Source organism: Bombyx mori, chromosome 18 (assembly GCF_030269925.1).
Source record: "Bombyx mori chromosome 18, ASM3026992v2".
NCBI lineage: Eukaryota > Metazoa > Arthropoda > Insecta > Lepidoptera > Bombycidae > Bombyx > Bombyx mori.
Window position 1 is genome coordinate 4,735,189 of NC_085124.1, and position 25,185 is coordinate 4,760,373.

General features: G+C 35.0%; 2 protein-coding genes across 8 annotated transcripts in view; one reads left to right on the plus strand and one right to left on the minus strand.

The window, feature by feature from the left end:
• The window catches only part of LOC101739314 (inositol-trisphosphate 3-kinase B), a 187,136-nt gene extending 170,636 nt beyond the window's left edge, over window positions 1-16,500 (plus strand). For all 5 annotated transcript variants that reach the window (XM_062673615.1, XM_062673614.1, XM_021349355.3 and 2 more), the window contains 5 exons: window positions 9,983-10,162; window positions 13,174-13,246; window positions 13,527-13,654; window positions 14,915-15,166; window positions 15,645-16,500. In XM_062673615.1, the coding sequence (XP_062529599.1) occupies window positions 9,983-10,162; window positions 13,174-13,246; window positions 13,527-13,654; window positions 14,915-15,166; window positions 15,645-15,977 (966 nt within the window). In that variant the 3' untranslated portion in view covers window positions 15,978-16,500. The remainder of the gene's footprint in view (window positions 1-9,982; window positions 10,163-13,173; window positions 13,247-13,526; window positions 13,655-14,914; window positions 15,167-15,644) is intronic.
• A 342-nt stretch (window positions 16,501-16,842) lies between these two features.
• LOC101741673 (uncharacterized) overlaps window positions 16,843-25,185 on the minus strand; it is a 33,865-nt gene continuing 25,522 nt past the window's right edge. For all 3 annotated transcript variants that reach the window (XM_062673612.1, XM_062673613.1, XM_038017326.2), the window contains 5 exons: window positions 21,079-21,258; window positions 20,400-20,521; window positions 19,918-20,158; window positions 19,376-19,638; window positions 16,843-19,126 (listed from right to left, as the gene is read on the minus strand). In XM_062673612.1, the coding sequence (XP_062529596.1) occupies window positions 16,928-19,126; window positions 19,376-19,638; window positions 19,918-20,158; window positions 20,400-20,521; window positions 21,079-21,258 (3,005 nt within the window). In that variant the 3' untranslated portion in view covers window positions 16,843-16,927. The remainder of the gene's footprint in view (window positions 19,127-19,375; window positions 19,639-19,917; window positions 20,159-20,399; window positions 20,522-21,078; window positions 21,259-25,185) is intronic.

Below are 25,185 nucleotides of genomic sequence, written 5' to 3' on the forward strand. Positions count from 1 at the left end.
ATGTAAAAAGTTGATTATATTTTTGTTAACATAACTTAAATCTTATAAATAAACCTGACGTATACGGGAACGGCGCCAGTACAATTAACATAATATCTTGAGTAACAAGCAATCCAGTGTGAGATAACAATGAAACCGATTTAATGCTATTGATTTTATTTCCATTTGATTATGTAAAAATATACATTTAGAATCATCTATCTATACAGATGAAATCCGACTATGTAATAAAGATTACTGAGTTTATTGGTGAAGAGGCTATCGGGAAGGACTAATTTAGCATGAAAGAAAAACAAAAACAGAACGGTATTAAAAATTCGCAAATCAAATTAAATTACCAATTAGCTCTTACAAAACTTACATCACTTCATTAGTCTAAATGGTTTTTATATTTTTTTGCATTTCGTCAAATTATAGGTTGCGCTTCTTTAGTCTAAACGTCCTTGTGACGTTAATGTAGCCATTATGAAAAAAAAATACACACATACGTATTTAGAAAAAATCTAGTCTTGAGTTTTTGTACGGAACTATTGTGTCGATGTCCTCTTTGTATATGCATGACGGGCTCAACAATAACTTTTGAATATCTTCAATCGAATTTTTGCTTAAACTTCATTCCTTAAGAGCTAAAATTGTTGAACATAAACATGTGCCGATTAAAATGTTTTTTTTTTAACAGTGACGTCAAAAATTCAAATAAACCGATAAGATATAATAAATTCTTCTTAAATAGAGTACAGGGGTTGAGCTTACAGTTCACTTAGTTTTCGGCGGCTTACAGAGTCTATAGTCACTAAAATGTAAATAACGCCATGCACCTTGAGGCATGAGGTCGAATCCTCAATCGTTTTGTTTAATAGGACTTCGATTGCCTTACCCTTTACACCGGAATAAGTAGATTAATTGAGAGATTGATTCGCGAGTTGGAAATTAGAGAGAACAGTAGAAGAATCATGTACAGCTTCTGACCGAATCCGTTCAATGAAAGACCACGAGTAGAATATTTACAAAATTAAAACAATGTTCTACGTTGGTGCAACACGTTTTTCCTTTAAAACGAATAGGGAATTATGAACTCTATGACTATCATAATAATAATTATTTAGCTAATAAATTCTGTTATAACTTAATTGGTACATTTACGTTGAATTCCTCTGATTACAGTCAGTGTGTCTGGTATTGGTGACACCACTGATTTGTTTTAATAACTGAAGTTACAAGGAATCGCAATAATTTTGTTTTTGCGTACATTTATGGTTTAATTTACGTAATTACGCAATTCCGCGGGTAGTCACTAAATTCCTTCCTATTTCTTTGCGTAATTGCTCGCGCGGGTAGGCACCAAAGTCTTTCCTATTCCTTTGCGGGACTTTTTGGCGGGAACGCGAGGAGTGAAGTTGTGTGATTTTGTTTTATTTTGTCTAATTAGTGTTTCTTCAGGTTTAAATGTGTAATAACGGTGGTTTATTAACCGTTTAATATCTGTGAAAGTGCACAAATGTGGGAAAATGAAACAAAGTTGCTGAACGTAACTTCTCGGGATCTTCCAAAAAGTCCATTGAAAAAGTCTCAGTAAATGACGACTATTTTACTTCATCCCATATCATCTCATTTCATTTCGTTTTGTTTCGTTTTCATTTCATTTCATGTCATGTTTCATAATAATCAAATTCATTTCATTTCATAATTTCATATAAAAAAGTTATCATTAAAATTAAAATAAGACTTGACCTAAAGGTCTTAGTTACCAGGTCATAAAATCCCTTAAAAAAAAATTCCTTTGCGTAATTGCTCGCGCGGGTAGGCACCAAAGTTCTTCCTATTCCTACAGGGAAGTAATCAGTCGCTGTGTCGTGAAGGTTGGAACAATCTTATGCTGCCCGGCATTAGCGTTTAGATAATGTTAATTAATATATTTTACTAAGCTTGATGAGCACTAATTAATTCAGGGGAATACCCTTTTCCTCGACAATCTTCAGGAATTTCATACAACAAGTAGTCAAGTAGAGTTGAAGGTTCGTGTTTGTTAGTGAATGTGTTTCAAAGTCGCTTCTGACGTCACACCTGCTCTTGACTCAGTAACGCAGCTATACATCATCTTGAGCGTTACTAAGGTCATCAAAACTTTATATTCATCAAAAAACATTGTACATAACACAAAATAAAAATAAGCGAAAAACCGAATTCAACAAAACAAAATGAGAATCCCATTAATTTAGTAGTCAGCTTGTAAAATGCTCAAAAACCACGGGTCACCATCATGATAAAATAGAAATGGGATCACATGAGATACGCCACCTTTAAAAAAAATATTATCAAGATCGGTTCAGCTACCACCAGTTACCTCAGCTACACAAAAAAAAGTCGAATTGATTGATAACCTTGCTTTTTTTTAAGTGGCTTAAAACTAACCGCCACGTATTTAGCTCTAGAACGTAGATAGTATCCACGTAATTAGAACGGTGTATTAATTACAAATTTTTTTTATCGAAAGTCGAGAGAATTTTGTAAACAAAAAGTGGGGGGTATGCTTTGATCTAAATTACTGAACATATTTTAAGTAATAAAAGTGTGTTCCTTTGGCCAACGATCCGCCAGGATTATAGATCATAAAGTGAAGGTCCGAAGGACAAAGTCAACAAATATACTTCTTAGAGGTAGATTATATGTCCCTTTATGCTTGCTGTTCCTGTAGTACACTTTAGCACTAAGAAACTTTTGAAGTGAAGTGTGATAGTGCAGGGAAATGTTAGAACCAATAGTACATAAGATATATTAGTATCACGAAATAAGAACGAATGTATATAATATCAAACGCGACAGCTATTCAAACCAAGAAATCTATAGACTTCCAACCGGGCTATTTGGGCAGGACGATTCTGGATATTAGATTCTGAAATCATCTGGACACTAAAGTGAAAAAAGCCGCAGCCGAAGTATCGGCAGGATATTTGCACAGCTCTTCAAGGTGGGATAGGAAGAGACCAACAAAAGACACGCAAAATTTGCAACAATGCAATGGCATGAGGTTAAGAGTTTCGTTATAAGCCGTGTTACGCGACCTTAGAAACAAGGTGAACCAAATGCTTTTTACCTGCGTCGACTAAATGCTTAGATTAATATTAAGACGCCTCTCCTAATTGGCTATCTTCAAAGCCGTTAAATGCGTCACAATTGCTCTTGAGGTATCAATACTGTGACGGCTTAAGCTTTTGATTTTTGCAGTAGTTTTTGTTTTGTTTGCATTAATTCTCAATTTGCTTATGTTTTATATCTGCTAGGGTTATTAAATCTTAATTGAGATTAATGTTTTTAAATTTCTATTAAATTTCGCATCTTATCTTTTCTTGGAGTTATAGGAGTTGTTGTGCAAACAAATTCCTGATATTTTGATCCTTCGGATATTTTGTGCCATTCCCCTCATCTCCAAACATCGCCTGTGTGTATCCTGCAAATTCCGTTTAGAGATAAAATCATCGTATATAGTCATCATAATAGTATTATATAATGTGGTATCTTAGCTTAGATTTATTTGATACGTGAGTGGACTGACATGGTTAAGTATGACTCGCTTAGTATAACTGCAGACGTCAGTAAGTAAGAATGACGTTGTTTCATTCCATTATTAATTTAATGAAATGTTTAATGCGCTTACTGTGACGTGGTATTTAATTAATTTTTTTTCCGACGCAATTCAGTCGTGTAAGTGTATTTGAATATTGCACTCTCTGTGGATTCCGTTCACGATCAGTGGCTTGGGATGTTTTGTGCCTGATATAATAATTATGATATTTTTGTATCGTTATTCACGAGCAGATGATATCAAAGTTTACCAGATTTTAAGTAGTTACCAAAGTCCTTGAATATCACAACGTGATTGCTATCGCCCATCTTGAGATAATAAATTGAATTCTTTGAATTGTTGGACGTTAAGTGCGACGTTGAGTGGTCCCGCTCTTCAACCCGTAATGTCCGGTAGTAAAAAAATAATAATGATAGACCTACCCATACAGGATCGCACCACGCCCTATGACCGGTTTATTATGATACTACTACATCCACGGATCTTAATCGCAGCACACTATGGCAAAAAGATTGATTTAAGATTTTTGCTTAATTGGATTCCAAAAAAAAACCCTTGCAAATATACTAATGACGTTTTAGTCAGTTAATACCTATATACCACGAAGTATAGCGTCACACGTTAAAATCGATAGTAATTAGTGAGGAAACCGCAGAACGGATGTGGTAGAATTATTGACCTCTTGAAGATCAAGCGACTGACATCGCCAAAGTTACTAAAATAAATCAATGATTAAGCATTGTATTTGACTGGAGCGGTCATAATGCTATAAATAAGATAATTCGTTTTGAGATTTCTAAAAGGACATCAAGGATTTCCAAATTAGACATAATTAATAATTTGATGCGCCGAGAATAACTTGCAATTAATATGTTGATGTGATGTGTTGATGATTTTTTGTAAAAAAATAAATAAATGAAACATGCTTTTTTCGTTGAGACGGATAAACGATTTAGTAGTTCGCTTGGTGCTAGTTAGTGTGGCTGTTCACCCTTAAGTAAATCGAAGTTTCAATTATGATATTCGGAAAACGTCTTTCTTTCCTATCCCTCAAACTAGAATATAACACTACTTAAAGTTCGAATTCTGGTGTTAGAGAAATCGGAATATGGACGGATTCTTGGAGTTAGTTGCAGTAGCCTATCTGAAGGCGTAGGCTCCCGGCAGGAATTGGAAGAAGAGGAGGGCCCCGGTCTTCTTCTTCACCCTCTTCTTCTTTGGAGGCGCTGGAGTCCGATATAATCCGGTCTGTTACCCTCCTCGACCGGGTAAATGGATTCCCCAGCGTAAAAAGAAGGTTAAGAAGCATATCCTTAGCTTGTGATTAGTAGTAAGAAGGGATAATGTTCTGGATTCTTGTCTTAAGTGTTTTAACTTAGTAAAGTTGTCTTTAACTTAACGTACTCATTTTGCACATGCAACATCACAGAAAAAATAAAGGACAAAATTTATAACCGATTTTGTTTTTTTTTCTGGGCTTTAGCTTTATATTTATACGCCGGATGTATACTTAGGTACTGTATTTGTTGCTAAGTCGCGGCATTTAACACATGCTATAAGACGTGAGATCAAAATCTCAGTTGTACTGTATAATCGTTGTTAACGCACAGCTGCTTCACAGCAGAATTGGGCAGAATACTAATTCATCTGCTCTGTTACCAATGGTCTTAGTGCGGGTTTTTTAACGTTCTCGATAACGTAAAAGTAAACTTAAAATTTGGAATGTTTGCCTACGTTTACCGCTAGGGGCGCTGTTTCAACTGCATACAAATTAGAGTTAACTTTTACGCCATCGAGAACGTTAAAAAACTCGCACTAAGCACACAGCTCATAAGTAAGTATACGGCAAGCAATTTTTTTTTATAACTATTTCGAAACATCAATGACCTCTAGTTGAACCAGCAATTGGAAGTCACGTTCATCGAATCGTAGTTCTATTCATCAATTAAAACCTTTTGTTTTCGAGATCATTGAACTTGCACTTCGAAGTGCTTTATAATTCACCAATGACTAAACTAAAAAGATTAGGGAAGTCTAAATGGTCTTGAAAACACGGAGGATTGACAACGTGGAATTCATGTCCATTTTTTAACCGTTTTCCGTATTTTGAATTGAATCTTTCTTAAGGCGACAGTCTAATTTCGTTGAAATATTTCAGCTACGTCCAAATTATCGATTTAAATTTCAGCAATTTCTTTGGGTGGTGTTATTGTACATTTACGATCAGAATAAATACGCTAATTCACGTCACACATTGTTCTAGAATAATAATAATAATAATTTATTTATTTCTCTCTTAAAGGTATAGTACAAATGCAAATAGAAATTAACCTTATAATTTATTTTGTAAGCCTTTGAAAGAGCTGAAGTCTGTACTAGGTTCAAAGACCTGTATTACTGATCTCCAGGCTCCCTCCTTCTTAGGATAGATTAGGTTAGGTTAAGTCGTGAAATGAATGTAAGCTAGTAAGTAAATGTTTGTTTTGTGTCTTATTTGTATGACGAAGTCAAAGGATCTTAAAGATAAGGGATCTTAAAGATCTTAAAGATACTATTATCATTATGATATTAAAAATAATAATAACCATTGTCATTACTTCTTTATAATCAAACAAACCTGCAAAATTATTATTTTTTTTTTTTAATAGGCATCGCTTTTGCTTTCGATGTTCACAAACATGAGCAAGTAACTACATAAAATATGATTGAAAAATTGAAAATCGAAAAATATTATAAAATACATTTTTAAAAGAAAGACAACATTACTAAAGATATTTCGAATGGACTTCGTCCTTGCCATATAGGACATTTATTATTGTATAACTTATATATTTTCCTTAGCCCATGTACTCGGGTTTTGCCTATAACATCAGCCGATTTGTAAAATATTCCGTGAACAGTGAACCGTTCTATCATCGTTTCGTCCTTATACAGTTTGTATTGACTCTTTGAAACATAGCTTGATTAATATTATATAGAGATCATTTTCGCTGCAGTACACCGGTATTAGGGTATGTTGTGAGTCCGCACGGGTAGGTACCGTCACCCTGCCTATTTTCTGCCATGAAGCAGTAATGCATTTCGGTTTGAAGAGTGGGGCAACCGTTAGACTATAAAACTGAGAATTAGAATCTAGATCTAAGCAATAAAAAAAAGTATTAAAATTTTGAAATCTAATGTAACGAGATTTTTTTAGTAATCTAGCTGTAGGCATACGCTATCATGATGATGATGATAAGACAAAAAAACCTTAAGAAATAGTTTGATATCTGAATTTAGTCTATAACATGATTGACTGTTTTACTAAAAGTCGCAATGGTGTCTCGCGCAATGTACCATCAAAAATTGGGCCAAATGCAACAAAACTGATTACTGGCCTATCTGATATTATAAATACTCACCACTAAATTAGCGTAACTACCAATTATAGCGTTCAGAGATTAAACACGAATCCATTAAATTATGGCAACAGTAAAAACCTCACATAATTAATTGTTAGTTTCCGAAAAAAATGATATTAAACTTTATTATGACGGGTTAGAATTCGAAATAACTTAGCAATTATATTGTTTTATTTATAGCACAGAGTATTTCCCTACGGTTCATTTTTTGTATCATTCGTTTATAATAAATTGATCAAAAAAGGTATTAAACGTATTTTCCTTCTATTACGAATATACGTGTATATATAATATATACGAAAACTGGCTTGACGGTTACATAACACGCAGGTAAGTGTTTTTTTAATACTTCGATGGGTGGACCAGCTCACGGCTCAGCTGGTGTTAAGTGGTTACCAAAGCCTATAGACATAAAGAACGTAAATTTGGCTGCCCATCTTGAGGCATGAGTTCTAAGTCTCAATTTTTACAGTACTGCACAACGGCTCTTCAAACTAAAACGCATTACTGCTTCACGGCAGAAAATAGGCAGGGCAGCGGTAGCCACATTGTAGTTGTAGCGCACTGAGTTTCTCATCGGATCTTCTCAGTGGACCGCGATTCCAATCCGGTGGTAGACTCTGCGAAGTAGTGCTCTCACTAGGGTTAGTGTTAGCAAATTCTCTGTGGTTGAGCCCGTGAGCTCTCCTACCCGTCTGGGCGTAGCTTAAATAGCCCCTTAGCCTACCATACCAATAGCTAGGGGGAAAAAAAGGCTGTGGTACTTATTTTACCACCAGCACGTATAATCTGTGGCTACAAAGATTACAACAAGTATTTAAGAACAGAATAACCGTAATTTGTATTTCAATTCTTCAAGCAGGCGACATGCTCCGTATTACGTATTGCGGTGGTCGAGTGTGAGCTCAATCACACTCCTGTCACAGAAAATGATTTGCGGTGGCCCATTACAGAAAAACGATCAATTATAATCAAAATATTTGTATTCTAATAGGATTTTCGGGTCACTTTTACAATTTCGCAATTTTACCACTGATTCGTAAATCAGTTTGACAATTGTGATGATTCGGTCAGAAACTCAAGTCATCTTCTTACTCTACACAAAAAAGTGAACATGTCAAATTTTCTAAAATGATCATCACTAGAAACTTTTTTTTATTAAATGCTTAGATGGGTGGCCGAGCTCTACAACGTAAATGCGCCACCCACTTTGAGATGTAAGTTCTAAGGTCTCAAGTATAGTTACAACGGCTGTCCCACCCTTCAAACCGAAACGCATACTGCTTCACGGCAGAAATAGGCAGGGTGGTGGTACCTACCCGCGCGGACTCTCAAGAGGTCCTACCGCCAGTAATAATTAACTAAACTAACTAAATTACGGAGAACTGACTGATTACGTTGCTTCGCATAAAACGTAATATCTTATGTTTACGCTGCCAGCAACTGTAAATTCCACCTATGGCAATTTTTTATATTATATAGTATTCTACTGACGTCATTGTGTCAGTTTTGCGGTTTGAATCCAGACTGACTCATTGATACGGCCGTTTATATTAGCGAAGCGATCTTCAGAAGGCACAGTGTCGTGGAAAACGTTGTCGTGTGTGATACGGACGATTTCGGGAGTTTTTAATTATAGTTATAATCCTTGCGATTATCTTGTGGATTCGTTGATTAATCTTGTTTGGTTTTCAAAGTGAAGTTTTTTTGTGTCTATAATGTATTCCAAAGATATTTGCTTCACGATTGAGGAGTTCTCGGATGTTGTGTTTTGCGTTTACGTTTCAAACACTAAGGTTTGTCACTTATTTAAAATTATTGGACATTTAAATGTCGAGTCTCGACTCTCATGTCTTGAGAAAATGAGAATATAATTTATTTAAATCCGAAATGCTTAAAGCTTAAACAACAAACAAACAAAAATACCTTGTATACACAAATTGATTTTAAAGCGGTCTTTATAATATTATAATATTTGTTTTTAAAAATATTCTAATGAATAAGCTGTTCGGAGTTGACCTTTGTTAATATTGATAGGTTTTTTATTAACTTCTCTTTGAAATATAATAAAAATCTCCCGTGTAACTGTAAAAATTTAAGTGTATTTATTTTTATAATTTAAACAGCGTATGTCTACGTGCGTTGCGCCATGGTTAAATAGTTCTTATGAAATATGATTAACAGTTTATATTTCTGCGCATCGTGTGACATTAGATTGATACATTATTGCATTGGTATTACGGTTCTCATTTAAACTAGAACGCATCATAACTTTACGGCACAAATAGGCAGCAGGCAATCGTATATTGCATTGAGAAGCTCCAAATAGAGACTAAAAATCATTTGAAGTTTTAGTTTCTACGTAATATTTTGTGTTTTTTTCTAAAACATTTTAAGCTTATCTTGAGCACCACTGACGTTAGTAAATAATGATATCAAAATGTAAATTGACAATTTAATCGATTATATTTAGAATTAATATTAATTATTTTACTATCTGCGTCATGTTAATGTAATTATTTTCGTATTTATCCGCTAGACGACCCACATTCGTTGCCAGTATATTAAATTTAAATTGCAAGATTTTTTTTCATTTCATTTAATTATTTTTGTGTTTCACTCGTAAACTAAATTAGTATTTTTTTATTGCTTATATAGGTGGACGAGGTCACAGCCCACCTAGTGTTAAATGGTTACTGGAGTCCATAGACATCTAAAACGTTATCAGACCAGATCATAGATATCAGAATTCTCTAGCTTAAGAGGCTCGTCCTGTATCGGTGATTCAATACCATAAACCAGGAGATAGACGGGCAGGAGACTGATGAAATAATGTAATAGAGGGTAAATGGTTTTAGTAAATCGATTGACTGTTACTATATACCAGCTGTTCCTGCTACAGCCCGTGAACGCACACATTCACATAATAAACAATATACCACTGAGCTTCGAGCATCAAAAACGAATGTTTTTAAGAAAATTGTTTATCTTCTTCCAGCAATCAGAACGTTGGAGAAAACTACGCAACATCGTGCAATGGACGCCGTTCTTCCAAACGTACAAGAAGCAGAGGTATCCCTGGGTCCAGTTAGCTGGCCATCAAGGAAATTTCAAAGCGGGACCTGACCAAGGGACTATCCTGAAGAAACTGAGCCCGCAAGAAGAAAAATGTTTTGAGGTTAGTTAAAGAACACATTTTATGAAACGGTAGCAGCGTTTAATTTTATTGAGACTATTACCTCAAGCCTCACGATGTTAGCCCCATTAACTTCAGGTAGACCCGTTTATTCATCGACATTCACAAGAGCCTACAATATTTCAATGGTATGAGTTGACTTAAGTGCTTTTACCCTCTCATCCGAAATTCAATATTTGCCTTAATGACCAAGGAAAAACTAGTGACTAATTCATCTGAAGTGAAATCCCAAAAAAAAGGATGTCGGAACCACTTTCCTAGAAATGAATCATTCAAATTGAAAACGTTACGTCGGATGATTTTGAACTGCCAATAAGAGTTGAACTTCCGAAGTTGAACAAAAACTTATTAGATGTTATTATAGCGCTAAGTACATATTGTGTAATTTAATCATTACCGAAGTCAAAAAGTAAAATATAAGCGTTAACTTAGGTGGAAAGTAATATTATTATTTAAATTAAATTAAAATTACCTATGCATGATTTTATAGTATATTTTTAACAGATTAAATGGCATTGTAGAAAAAAAGACCATGCTTACCATGACCAAAAGACCAAAGACCATCACCAGTCAATAGAACTACAGTAAATAAAACGTAAAAAATGACTCCTCATATCGTTAACACCAGCGTCAGGCGTAAAACCCCAATTATACATATTACAATCTCGAATTCTTAAACGTTTAATTAATTACACGATAATATTATAATATAAATGTCACGCACAGTTATATTCTAGAAATATTTTTAGTGCTTACTATTCAGCTCTGGAATGAGCTCCCAGGGTGTTTCCTGACTGCTTCGATTTATCCTCCTTCAAACATGGCTTGAATCAAGCGGTAGGTAGCAGCATGGCTTTGTTCCGTCACTACTTTTTATTTTTACTATTATTTTTATGATTCAGGGATTACTGGTGGCCCGGAAGGAAGCCTTTCCAGGTTCCATCACTACTGAAATCCGTTACCACTCACTAATAGGCTGGCTATATGCCCGCTTAACTATTAAGATGATAAAAATAATTGCCGCAAACAATGCAAATATTTCATTAATTTTACTCCGCCATTGAATTTTTAACGGGATTTTTACAGCTTAAGATGCGCTCACGGCCTAAGTAATTTTTGTCGTAGCTCAGTCAAGTGAAACAGTGAATTCTTTTGAGAAGTCTAAATTGTGCAAATTACCGGCCATTCGAACAAGAACGCTAACCCCTTGGGCTAAAAAAACCCTTTGCTATTAGCAAATTATAAGTGTATGAAAGTTTGAAACATTATTAAATGATGTTATTATCCCTTTATCTTCAAAGTTTCTTTTTACGTAGTACTTAAACTAAGTTCTTTTTATGTACTAAAAGCCCGAACCTGTTTTCAATCGAATCATAGGAATAAAAAAAGCTATGAACTGCCCTCCATGTTTAATTTACTATTGATAGAGTATTGTGCTGATCATTTTTCTGATGATACTATCTTTAGTCTGTCTGATTAATTAAGTTTGTCCTTATTACTGTACTTGTTTTGATACCAATTACGTCATTCACGAAGATTAGGATCGTACGCGTCATTATACATGATTTTTATCATTAAATTTAATTAATCATTTCATTGTTTTATTTCGGATAGTACTCAGTTAACGAACAAATTACGTTGTAGCCTTATTAATTCAGTAGCTACAAAAAGAAGAGTTTTGTATCCATCGCAATCCCAAAAATATCGTTAACGACTCATTCGATTTATTACGTATACAAAATTTTATATGAAAAGACGACAACAGAACCGATATCCGTAAAATTAGCTTAGATACCAGAATAAAAGAATTTTCACCAGTAAAACTGAGACAAATATGTTTTGACGTCACCGGTCATAAATCGTATCAGTGTCAAAGTAAAACTTGTAAGTTTTTTGCATTGTCTAACCGTAGCAAATTTATTGCTTCGAATCAGATAAATAGCTTTTATACATTATTCAGCTATGAATTACCGTTTTGAAATTGTCCTTTTTGATTTATTGTTGGGCTATGTTCTTTATTAGCTTTTCGATGGTAACGTTGGTGAATACCAATCGCGATTTAGTCGGTAAGATGGCTAAATAAATAGGGTGCATCGTTTCTTGGGAGGTATTCATTTGACCACTTAATTAAAATGTATTAAGAGAAATCAACAAAAATATGCTAATTCCAAAAGAGAAAAGAAGAAGAGTTCAATTTTATATATACTAATTAAATTTAAACTTTTCTTTAAGGTGCGTTCATATGTAATCGCTTTGGTATTTTACATTATTTATTGTAATACAAGACTAGGTTACCTAATTTTTTTTTTAATATTTGCAAAGACATCATAATTGCGCACAAAAAGACGAAATTTGCTTTTAAATTGTGATGTTATCATCAAAAGTACCTAAGATTTTGGACATTTGTGTCTTCAAAAACATTTTACTCATTGGTAAATAAAATTATAAGTTAGGTACATTCTTTTCAAAAACACGAAAAATCTAACTAGTGATTTAGATTTAAAACTTTGAGGGAATAGTTGTAGTATTTTTACCCGGTTTTTACGAGTGGACGCCAATAAGTTTAAAAAAATACGAAATCAACATGAGAATGAAAGTGTACCACCTACTTCTCATCATGAAATAATAATTTCAAAAACGTGAACTAGAAATAATCGCGCTGCTAATGATATTTCGAATTTCTTTGTTAGATATTTTTTATTTTACTCAATTAAGTACTTAAGAAGATCGTCTTTTTTTAAAAGCGATGCACGTAATCCTCTTATAACACCATATTTTATAACACGGTTCCACTCTATCACGAAAATAAAATTATGCATACTATTCTGAAGAAAAGCCAGTTTTATTGCAACACTACTGAGACGTTGAGCATCAAATGAATTATGAGCGCGTCTGTTCAAATTGTTACAATTCAAAAGGCACTTGTCTATCAATAAGTCCTAAAGTATTTTCTGCGAATTCGTGTTGAAATGTATTTTTTGTTTTTATTCCAGTTGCTGATGAAGGATATCCTCCGGCCATTTGTACCTGAATTCAAGGGTCAAGTTACATGTGAAGATGGAGAACGTATCCTTTTGACAATAAAATATGAATTCTCATACACCAGACATTATATTAATATACGGGATAGTTATTCACGGCTTTTTCACGTTTCAGTATCTATTGCTGTTTGTTTTGAAATTTATAATCCCACTAGCTTACTACAAAAATGTTTAAACTTCAATTTAAAAATTTGATGCAGTGTGAGTATCGAATTAGTTAGTTATGTGACTTGTAATATTACAGTTTTTCTGAAATACACCATTTTCTATCTCAAAAATTTCTTTAACCAAGCACAATAATACAGTGTACCTACAATTACAAGACCTGTTGAGCGATTTCGATAGTCCCTGTGTGATGGATTGCAAGATAGGAGTCAGGACGTATTTAGAAGAAGAATTAGCCAAAGCGAAAGAAAAAACTAAATTAAGAAAAGTGAGTATCTTCTTACAGCGTTAAAAACTTGGGAAATCTCTAGTACATTTGAAAAATCTTAATCGGTCGATGAATCTTATGTAGTAGGAGCTCTAAGCAAGTTTATAATTGAGCTGATTTAAAATTGATGTGATCTACAAAAGCACCGTTGAAATAATAAGATATAAATTTGATCACTGAACCATGTATTTTTAACTATTGCGATTTCAGTTAAATGCCTTAAATAGACAAGTTTATTCCGGTCATTTGGTTATTGAATATATATTGAAATAATTTTAGGGAAAAAGGGAGACAGAAGATGAAAAAAAAACAAGAAAGTGTGATAGAGACAGTTGTGTAAAACTTTAAATAAAGCCAACGAATTAATATCCAGAATGATCCATATTTCTTAAAAGACAAAGAAAGGGTCAAATTTAAAAACGACTTTTAAGCATCTCTGAAAGTTTATCTTACGGTGTCATTAATTTATAAACATACAGATAAAGCCGCTATTATTAGGCTTTTACGTCAGTGATAAAGTAACATAATGGCTCTTTAAAGACGAGATTATATTAAAAATAGTTTTCACATCACATTAAAGTGTCACAAATAAAGGTTTGGGATAGTGATGTGGGAAAATATACGTCATTTTGGTACTAGAAAAATAGTTGAGGTCCACAGACTTGAAGTATTGGTGGCCTAAAGAATAAGACGCCCGGTGGATTCGTATCGTGCGATGCGACTGTTTCAATGTTCGAATCTGGCGGGCAGTTACCAATTTTCCTAATGAAATACGTATTTAACAAATGTTTGCGAATGAATTCCATGGTGAAGGAATAACATTATGTAATAAAAAACAAAGCCGTAAAAATATATTTGTGCTATTACTCGTAGTAGGGACGTCTTGAGGGCCCGCACGTAGGTACCGCCACCCTGCCTATTTCTGCCGTGAAGCAGAAATGCGTTTCAGTTTGAAGGGTGGGGCAGCCGGTTTTATTGTAAAAACTGTGACTTTAGAACTCATATCTCAAGGTGGGTGACCACATTTATATTGTAGATGTCTATGGGCTGCGGTAACCACTTAAGACCAGGTGGGGCGTGAGTTAGTTTACCCATTTAAGCAATAAAATAATATTTAAAAACCTTATGTCGATATCTTGAGACCATACCTCTCAAGTGGATAAAAATAAACATAATATATAATAACATTTTAATATCTAATCTAAGTAATAGTTAATATCTAACTAAAAAATACTAATAAGTTTATTTTCATCATTCCAGGATATGTATGAAAAGATGATCCAAATAGACCCAAAAGCACCTTCAGAAGAAGAGCACAGAAGTAAAGGAGTCACGAAGCCAAGGTACATGATCTGGAGGGAGACTATCAGCTCTACCTCAACTTTAGGCTTCAGGATAGACGGGGTGAAGAAAGCTGATGGAACAAGTTCTAAAGACTTCAAAACCACGAAGACGAGACAGCAAATAGCTGAAGCCTTCAAGGACTTTACAAGTAGTTGTCCAAATGCTGCGGTAAGATTGTAATATTAACTAGTTAGCATATTGAAATCCCAAATCATATGGAATACTCCCAGTTTCGTTAAGTGCTTAATAGTCTTAAGTGTTTCATAGTAAAAACCTATTTACTAACTCAGCTTGACGATTAAAAGTGTGTCTTGGTCATATAGTTCTATTTTTATGCAACTTAAGATATATACGCACTTAACCTTAATATTAAAATAAGTTTTTACATAAACTTAATGAGGAAAAAGCTTTTGCTTCTACAAAAAACTTACTGTTTCTAATTCCACAAAATCAGAGAGTATCAATATTTTGTATTTTTCTATTTTATTGCTTAGATGGGTTGATGAGCTCTCGGCCCACCTGGTGTTAAGTGGTTACTGGAGCCCATAGACATCTACAACGTAAATGCGCCACCCACCTTGAGATATAAGTGCTAACGTCTCAGTATAGTTACATAGTACTCAATAAATGTTGTTTTAATTTACAGGTGAGATACTTAGAAAGGCTAAGAAGCATTCGAGCAACACTGACTGAATCTCATTTCTTCAGAACACACGAACTGATCGGGAGTTCGTTGTTGTTCGTTCATGACAAAAGGAAAGCTTCCATTTGGATGATAGATTTCGCAAAGACTGTTCCTGTACCAGAAAACGTTAGCATTGATCACAACACAACTTGGAAGGTCGGGAATCACGAAGACGGCTACCTCATTGGCCTGGACAATTTGATAACAATATTTGAATCTCTCGTCAAAGATGACAACGGTAACATTGAAGTTGAAAGAATAGAGAATATAAGACAGGATAGTTTTGATACTTGAAGTGATATGACGCGAGAGGTTACTCTCATGATATACGACAATCTCAACACTGGCGTGTTGCCGTAACGCAGTAAGACTGCGATGTATAGATCTGAGATGCATTATTGTTTTAAGAGTTTGACGCCGTGCCTACCTATAGTTTAACTGTAAATATTTGTGTATGAATACATTTTTGTGTTAATTATAATCTTGAAATACTCATAAATAATTTTTAAGTTACAGCACCACCAATAGTTTTAATTCCATCCGATTAACTGAATATATTCATTAACCTAAATATATATTTTTTTAAATTACACGTACACTATGTTCTTATTGTATTGTCGAATTTGTATTAATTGTCAGATCTCGATAGATCTGCGCTATCGACGGAACTGATAAAAAACCTAATTTTAAATAGGTATTTATTTCTTGTAAATACACTATATTAGTGTGAGGACTATTTATTGATTTTATATTTGTAAGACACTATCCGTATAATGTACAAAAATATGGTACTAAATAAATATGTTGAACAATTTTATTACGTTATTTTGTTTTCTCTTGGAGGAATATCATATGGCTAAAATGTCTTAGATTAGAGAATTTACCCATGATTTTATGATCATTATAATATTATCCATAAACTAAGCAGATGAGTGCGAAATCTCACGTGTTACTTTTACTTATGATTTAAACCTCTCAAGGTTACAACAACCACTTTAGTAGGAAATTTTAATGTCATCTTCTTAAGCAGAGCATATCCTATTTAGGATGAATATCATTTTGTAACATGATATAGTTAAATATCAAAGCTTCCTTTTTAATTAGTTCTTGTGTTTGTTTGTCTTTTAAATTGGAATAGAAAAATTAAAACCAAAACCAATGAATTTGTGTTGACGTTTATTTAATTATAACTATATTAACAATAAATAGAATACTTAAAACTAAATTTCACTAATGGAATCGTATCACGTTTTATCTTTAAAACTATCAATGACTATATCGGTTAGGCTACCTCTTCTCGAGTCCCCGTCCTCCGCATTGGGGGCGCTTTCTTTGCGCATCCTTGAAAACAGTCTCGGTACAGGACCTGCAGACCTTCCAGAATCACTAGGTACAGGCGCAGGGGAATATCTTCTAAGACGAGGCTTGTTCTCTTCTTCACTAGGAGTTTCAGAGTAGGGGGGTGGAGGCTGAGTTAACAAGGACATGCGATTTTCTCTAGCAGCTGTTGCGGTACTTAACTGTAATTCCGTACCAGCAACAACAGTTGCCAGCGTTGGAGTAAATTGAGGAGCAGCCGCTCTAGCTGATATTCGACGACGGCGTGGACCAGTACAGTCTTCTACGCAACCAGGAGGAGTTTGTGACTGAAGATCATGTCTCAAGGAGCCTCGTCTTCTAGATGTGTCAGACAAGGGTTCAGATATCATTTCTAATAAGCCTGATGGCTCACCAGTATTAGAGCTGTAAGGATTTTGACCAGCTGCCTCTAATGCTGCGAGAGCTCTCAGTAAATCAGCAACACTAGTATGCTCTAAAACTTCCACTTGCTCTGATTGTGGTAAGTTTGAAATATTTACATCTGGGTCAAAAAGACTAGGACGGCCGCCTCTTGTTTTACTTCTATAATTTTCTATTTCACTAGAGAAAATACTGTTTCTTCTATCTGGAGTAGAATTCCTGGAATCATCTCCGTCGAAAGCACTATTCCGTCCCAGTCTTTGCTTTTGGTATTGTCGAATACTAGTTTCGAGATCACTGGGATCATCTGTTTGTGCACTGTCTTTACGTTCCTTTCCGAAAGAAGGAAACAGACTACTGCGACCGCGGCGGGTCTTGTTTTTATAATCTACAAGTTCGTCAGAGCTTTCAGGCAAGTTATCGTCGTCGTTCTTCTTGGACTTGCCGAAAGTAGGAAACAGACTTAATCGACCTTTCCTTGTACGGTTTTGATATCTCTGCACTTCATCTTCGTCTACTGTATCATCCTCATCATTACTTGTAAGACCGCTGAAATTGAATGATGGGAAAATGCTGCGTCTACCACGCCTTGTATTTTCTTTATAACGCTCAGCCATATCATCGTCAGGATCGCTAAAATCGAATGTAGGGAAAATACTACGTCTTCCTTGTTTCGTTTTTTCTTTATAGGCTTTAGCAGCAGATGCATTTTCATCTTCACTAAAATCAAAAGTAGGAAATATACTGTGCCGCTTAGGTTTCTGTTGGTAAGCTCGCATTGCGGCAAAGTCTTCGTCTTCCGAGAAATCAAATGTGGGAAAAATGCTGTGACGACCACGCTTAGTCTTTTCTAGGTAAGCGTTTGCAGAATCTTCTTCGCTACGATGGAAATCAAAAGTGGGAAAGATACTATGGCGCCCTCGTTTTGTCTTTTCTTTGTATGCATCAGCTTCGTTTTTTCCTTCAGACGATCCGAATATAAATGAAGGAAATATACTTCCACGCCTAGGTTTTCCATTGTCTTTAATGCTTTCAGTGCTGCCTTGTGCACTGTTAACCCGATCCCTCATAGAGCTTTTGATATATTCGGCCGGATTATCAGTTGAACTTTGTTTTCTGAAGAAGAATTTTGAGATAATACTTTGCGGTTGAGAGCAATCTGAATGAGGGACTTTAGCGGGCAGTGATAATTTCCCACTTCTCATATTAGCTTCTCGTCTAAGCTTATCTCCTGATTCTCCGCTAGTCCATGTGAAATCATGATCTAGTTTCGTGGCCAAAGATTCTTTTCTGTAATTCGGTACAGCCACGCTGAGCGCCCTAGCTCTCTTTGGTGAGTTAGTAATGAGATCTTGGCCTATGCTAAATAATGGTGGTTTTTCATTTGCTAAAATATGATCATCATCAAACAAGTTGATACCAGACTTTTGCTGAGGTGATTCAAAGCCTCCGAGTACGTTTACTACTCGAGCTAAGAGTTCCGCTGGTTTTACGAGAGCAGAAGCTGTGAATGTCTTTTCTTTGTCTATTCCTAGTAAATCAGTGTCTGATTGTATTCGTAGCATATCTTTGGCAGAAAGTTGAATATTTTCAGAATTTGCTCGTTTTCGTTTCACGATTGGATCTCTTGGTTCAACGTCAAAAGTGAACGTTGGACAGCTGGCACTTCTCGTAATGTGTGGTGTTGTATCGACATATATTGGCTGAAAATAGTAAAAAGCAGAAATTGGTAAGTGAAAGTAAATGTATGTTACATTTTTTATAGTACTGATTCAGACGATGTAAAAATCAATAGTGCAAGTTACATTTTATAAAGAATTATTTTCTAATATTTTCACGACAAAACATCTAAAGTAGGAAATGATGACAATCGCATCAAAACAAAAAAAAAATACGGAAAAGGAATCAACTAGATAAGGAAAACAAAATAAAAGCATCCAAATGTAGCTTACCTTAATTTTGATCAAATTGGCTTCGTTTATGATTTTCCTAAGAGCGGAAATGTCTTTGGTGAATCCTTGTAGAATCTTGTTCTGCGTGGCCTTAAATTGATAGGCAAACTTCTGTTCTATTCTATGTATGCGTTCTGATCTCATGCCACTAGTAATGAAACCTAGTAACATCACGATGTAGCCAAGTCCAAATGTGATCCAGACTATCAGGAATATCTGGTAGGTAAAAAAGTAACCCCACTTGAAACCATTGTTGACAGTTCCTGGAACATAGAAAGTAACTCGATTAAAAATGAAATTATTTGATTTGAAAAATCATTACGGAGATTTTATTGCAACAATGGCTTATGAAACAATTCCACAAAAACCTTCAAAACGTATACGTGTATTATATAAAGACATTTTAATTTGCATGTTTTGGGTTCAATAAAGTCAAATTTTTTTTTTTTTTTTCAAATAACTTTTTTAATAAAATATGGAAGTAATTTGAATAATTAAATGAAATGCGAATGAAACTAAATTTGCGAAGACATTTCGCGTACCTGCAACCAAGTCACCAAATCCAATCGTCGTGAGAGTGACAAAGGCGTAATATATGGCCGCAACATAATCCCAGCCTTCAAACACGACGAAAATACAAGCTGGCAAGAATATGAAGAACAGAAATCCGGGGACCAGATAAAGAAAAATCTGCCCGAGCATGCCAAGGTTATTGAAGAAAAAGTCCAAGTTATCGGCTCGTTTTTCATTTTTCTTCTTATATTTACGGTATACTGATATTAGCTGTAATATAAAATTAAAATATTTTAGGCTTAAATTAGAAGTTATAAATTACAAATAAAGATCACCATTTTAACTAAGGAATAAAGGCGATCCCTATTGGGATTATTTATCTCATTTCCTTTTGGGATCCATTGGGATCACTTATTTCATTTTTAATGTCGTTTACTTGTTGATTTGAAGTGGAATATTGGTAAAAATATAGGTAAGTACTCGTAAATTTTACAATTTGAAAATAACTCACCTGGAGACCGAAATATTCACCGAGATTTGCAAGTAGAATACCGTTGATGGGTATGCCAAAGAGACCGTAGAATATCATAAGAATACGCGATAAATGTGTCGTCGGGGACAAGTTACCGTAACCTGAAAAATATAGTACGATTAACATAAGTCGTGCATCAGGGTTCATTTCTTAATTTATAGATGGATTACGTTGCCGTGATGCCGTTTAGCTTTTCAGTAAATCAGTATTTACTGCTGTAGTAGTAGTAGCAGCTTTGCCACTTATAGACTTAATTAAAACTACCTTTCGGACTGTGGTCTAAGCCAGATAAACTATCAGGTGCTCGGAAATAATAAAATGAAAATTATAAATGTCTCGCTTTTCTCCATAAAACTAGCTTTAATAATTGTTTTTAGAGATTATGTCCGGAGATGTGTTTATAGTTGTATCGGGGTGTTTATTGCCGAACTCCTCCGAAATGGCTCGACCGATTCTCATGAAATTTTGTGTGCATATCGGGTAAGTCTGAGAATCGGTCAACATTTATTTTTCATAACCCTAAATGTTAAGGGTCGACCAACAAAAAAAAAATTCCTAGAAATAATGTAAATGGCAAAACAACATTTGCCGGGTCAGCTAGTACACATTGTACAACTCAAAATACACAGTAATTGATTTAGAAAATGAAAACACTAACCAATAGTACTGACGACCGTATAAGAGAAGAAGAATGAATGGTAGAAGTCCCATTTGTATGGAGCCTCTGTATCTTCTGTCGTTGAGTTGAGGACAGACTTGCCGCAGTAGGCTGATAGCTTCCGCAGGATCGTCTCTTGTTTTTCCGGGTCGTCCGGTATATAGTACTCGTTAAGGAGACCTGTAATTCATTAAAAATATTGATAGTTTTTGAACATTGTTAAACATTTCATTTCCATGTCGCATAACCGATTTTTTCCCCCTACCTATTTTTGGTAGCCTTCGAGGCTATTCCAGCTACGTCTGGACGGGTAGGTGAGCTCACGAGCTCAACCTGAGAGAATATGCTAACACTAGCCCTAGCAAGAGCAACACTTCGCAGAATCTATCACAAGATTGGAATCGCCACTGAGAAGATCCGGCAAGAAACTCAGTGGGCTCATGATCAAGAAAATGTATAGGAAAATTAAGACATGTTTGGAGTGAGAAATTTAATTGGAAAAATTACTTCGAAATTTGTTTCACGAGAAATGACTGTTCACAAAAATTATAACAATTGTTTTTTTAATGGGTGATTACTGTTAGCTTAGAGGCCTTTTCAGTTTCATCAGGACAGGTGGACGAGCAAATGCTCAGCCAGGAAGTGTGGGATTTACTAACAGCTGCCCGAGCGCCTCCAAAGGAGACCTAACAACTCAAGAGCAACTGCTTCGCGATTGAATCTACTATCGGATCGGATTCGTGACCCGCTAAAAAAGATCCGGCGAGAAACTTACATTTTTGTTGGTTACCACGAGACGTTCTAGAACTCTTTTGACAATAATTAGAGTTTGAGTTCGTTTGAATATGAAGCAAGATTTAGTTTAATTAGGAATTGATTTTAAATTATTGTTTTTCTGCATAAATGTATTTTTTTCAATTTTCATAAATATATTAAGGATAAGTATGTGTAAATCGTAGTGTGGGATCTTGCCAGGACGTACCTGTTGTTTACAATTGTTCAGAAAAATTGCTATTAACTATTAAAGTGTTTTATTAAAACGTTAATAATACCTTCGCACATTAAGTCATGGTTATGTATGTACATTAAGCATAGAATCTCTAATGTTTCCTCATAATCTTGAAAATCAGCTTTCAATATCAGTAAACAAAATAATACTAGTTCTTAATTACATCCTAGAAATTACTTGAACAATTAAATCTGAGCTTCCTGTAGTGATAAAATAAGATCTATTATTACTTGCCACTTAACTTACGTGATCGTGGGTAGTTAGATCCTCTGTAATAAATTTTGATGGATTTTCAAAACTAAATAATTGTTATTTAATTTTAATATTTTAATTAGTTTCGTCAAATTAGGCATATTAAAGAAGATATACATAATAACGTTAAAAAGTTCTTCCAAAGCACGAGACTTCAAATTATATTTATATTTTTAAGTTTTCTAATTTCAGTTGAGTAAATATCATATAGCTACTATCAATTATTCCATAGCTGTATCTATTGATGCTGCATTGCTTTTATACGTCTTAAATGGTGGTGTCTTTTAACAAACTATCATCTGCTTGACAATTTTTGCTTGTATATGCTAACACAAATCAACTTTTTACAGATACTAACCATTCGCACAATCTGATAGGACTGCTTACAATACCTTTGAAAAGTCATTTAATACCAAATAGCTTGGTCTACTGACTTAAGGTTATAAAAACAAAGATTTCAATCTTGTGCCTTAGAATATTCACGTTAAAACATATACATATATAGATAATAAACGCCCACAGAAAGAACAAAAAGGCCTATTCATCACTCGAACGTTTGCCCGATGTGGGAATCGAAGCCGCGACCCTAGGCGCAACTACACTACCAAGACAGTCAAAATGAATTAAAGCTACTTTTGCTACTATTGACGACTAATCATCCGCGACAACGAAAACTGGAAAGCATCCGAAACATCGGAAATATTATATGAAAATAAAAAAAAACGCGAGAATGAACCATAAACCCGCTTTAGCAGAACCAATCTAGGCAAGCACTCACCTGCTCCTCGTCTAACTAACCTTTATAATAATCTAGTCAGAAAAGCTGAAAACCTTGACATATTTGGCGATTCCCTTCCAATATTCAGGAACAAAATTATAAAAAGTTGTTGTTGAACCTCAGCCTCAGCCTTGGTCTGAGTACTCGGGTATGACTGTCCTTGTTGTCTTTCTTTTGTTTTTAATTTATGATTATTATTAGTATTGTTAAATCTCTGTTGATATATTAATGTAATGCATGCTGTGATTGCCTCTAATTAGAGTTGCAGTTATCAATTGCTCTGTACATGTCAATGTTATTTTATGTCTTACTGTAAGCCCTGTTGGTAATCCTTAAATAAATAAATAAATAAATAAAGTAGCTTTAATTAGGACTACAACACGCGAAAAGCGAAGAAAATATTGCTTGTAATTTGATATCTTTGGTACTCATGCCGTATTTCAGTTATTATGACACGTTTTGTTTGTTTATTATCAACTTTAGAATTTTAACGTGAACGTTAATCCTCCTTAGTAAGCAGTCTTACGTCATTTCCACCAAGTTCGTTGACATTTTTGTAAAGTTTTATTTTTTTTAGTTTCATGATCGTTTCATTTTAAAACTTCTTTAATTAAATTTGATTGATAAAATGCATAAAAACTTAGAACCAAAAGACCTATTAGGGCATGCTTAGTGTGAGAAATTTTAATGGAACAAACAAAACACCGATTTTTTTTTTATTGCCTTTGTAGGCAGACGAGCATACGGCCAACCTGATGGTGAGTGGTTACCGTCGCCCATGGACTTCAGCAATGCCAAGGGCAGAACCAAGCCGCTGCCTACCACTTAATACTCTCCACAAGCCTCGTTTGAAGAAGGACATGTAATAGCGCTCGGGAAACACCGTGGAGGGGAGCTCATTCCATAGCCGGATGGTACGTGGCAAAAAAGATCTCTGGAAACGCACTGTGGATGACCGCAGTGGCTCCAGGTAGTATGGATGAACTCTACTCCGGTGGCGGGCGGTGCGATGGTAAAAACGAGACGTTGGTATCATCTCGAACAATTCCTCAGAGCACTCCCCATGGAACATGCGGTACAAAATACAGAGGGAACCGAAGAATTATGAATTTATTATTTCAACATAATTACCTAAATATTATTTCACGATGAATTTACAAGAAGACATGCCAAAACTCTTTTGACATTAATTAAAATTCGATTAGGTCGAAAAAGAAACAAGATGTAGGTTAATTAGGAATTAAATAGGTTTTTATAAATGGGACACAATTTTACGGGCCGTTCAACACTGATTGATTGTTTTTGTATAACTAGTTCTTTAATTGTATGGTGTTAAATCGAACAGAGTAATCGGTTCGTTTGATGTTTGGAGGTAAAAAAAAAAAACTACGTATCGGTGTCAAAAGTTTTTGATTAAAACCATTTATTGCAGCGTCGTTAATATAAACACAGTTTTTTTTTCTCAAGCTATTTCAGCGGAACTTTAACTAGTAGGTGAGCTCACGGGGCTCAAACCTGACGACGTTGCTAACACGAACCCTAGCAAGAGCCGTGCTTCGCAGAATCTACCACCGGATCGGAAACGCGACCCACTGAGAAGTTCCGGCGAGAAACTCAGTGAGCTGTGTCTGTTGGTTAATTTATTCGTCGAGCCCTTCGGGTTCGGGTTCGATGAGAACGGTGACCGGTAAACACAGTGACAAATAAACAGCAACAAACTTAAAGTAGCAATCAGTGACTGATGACCCGATTAAAGCAGTTTTACGGTTTAATTTCGCTTATATTTTACATAAACTGGTGCTTAACCGTTGTGTAAACTGTGCCTAAACGGTGCGTAAACTGTGACTAAATATCTAGTATTATCAGTGAAAGTCATTGCTTTAGAATTGGCTCTAAAGTAAGAAATGGGCGAGTTCAACACAGTTTCTTGTTTCTCGCCGGATCTTCTCAATGGGTCGCGATCAGGTTGTATATTCTGGGAAGCACTACTTTTACTAGAGCTAGTGCTAGAAATTCTCTTGGGTTGAGCCCGTGAGCTCAGCTACTCATTCGAGCGTTGCTGGAATGG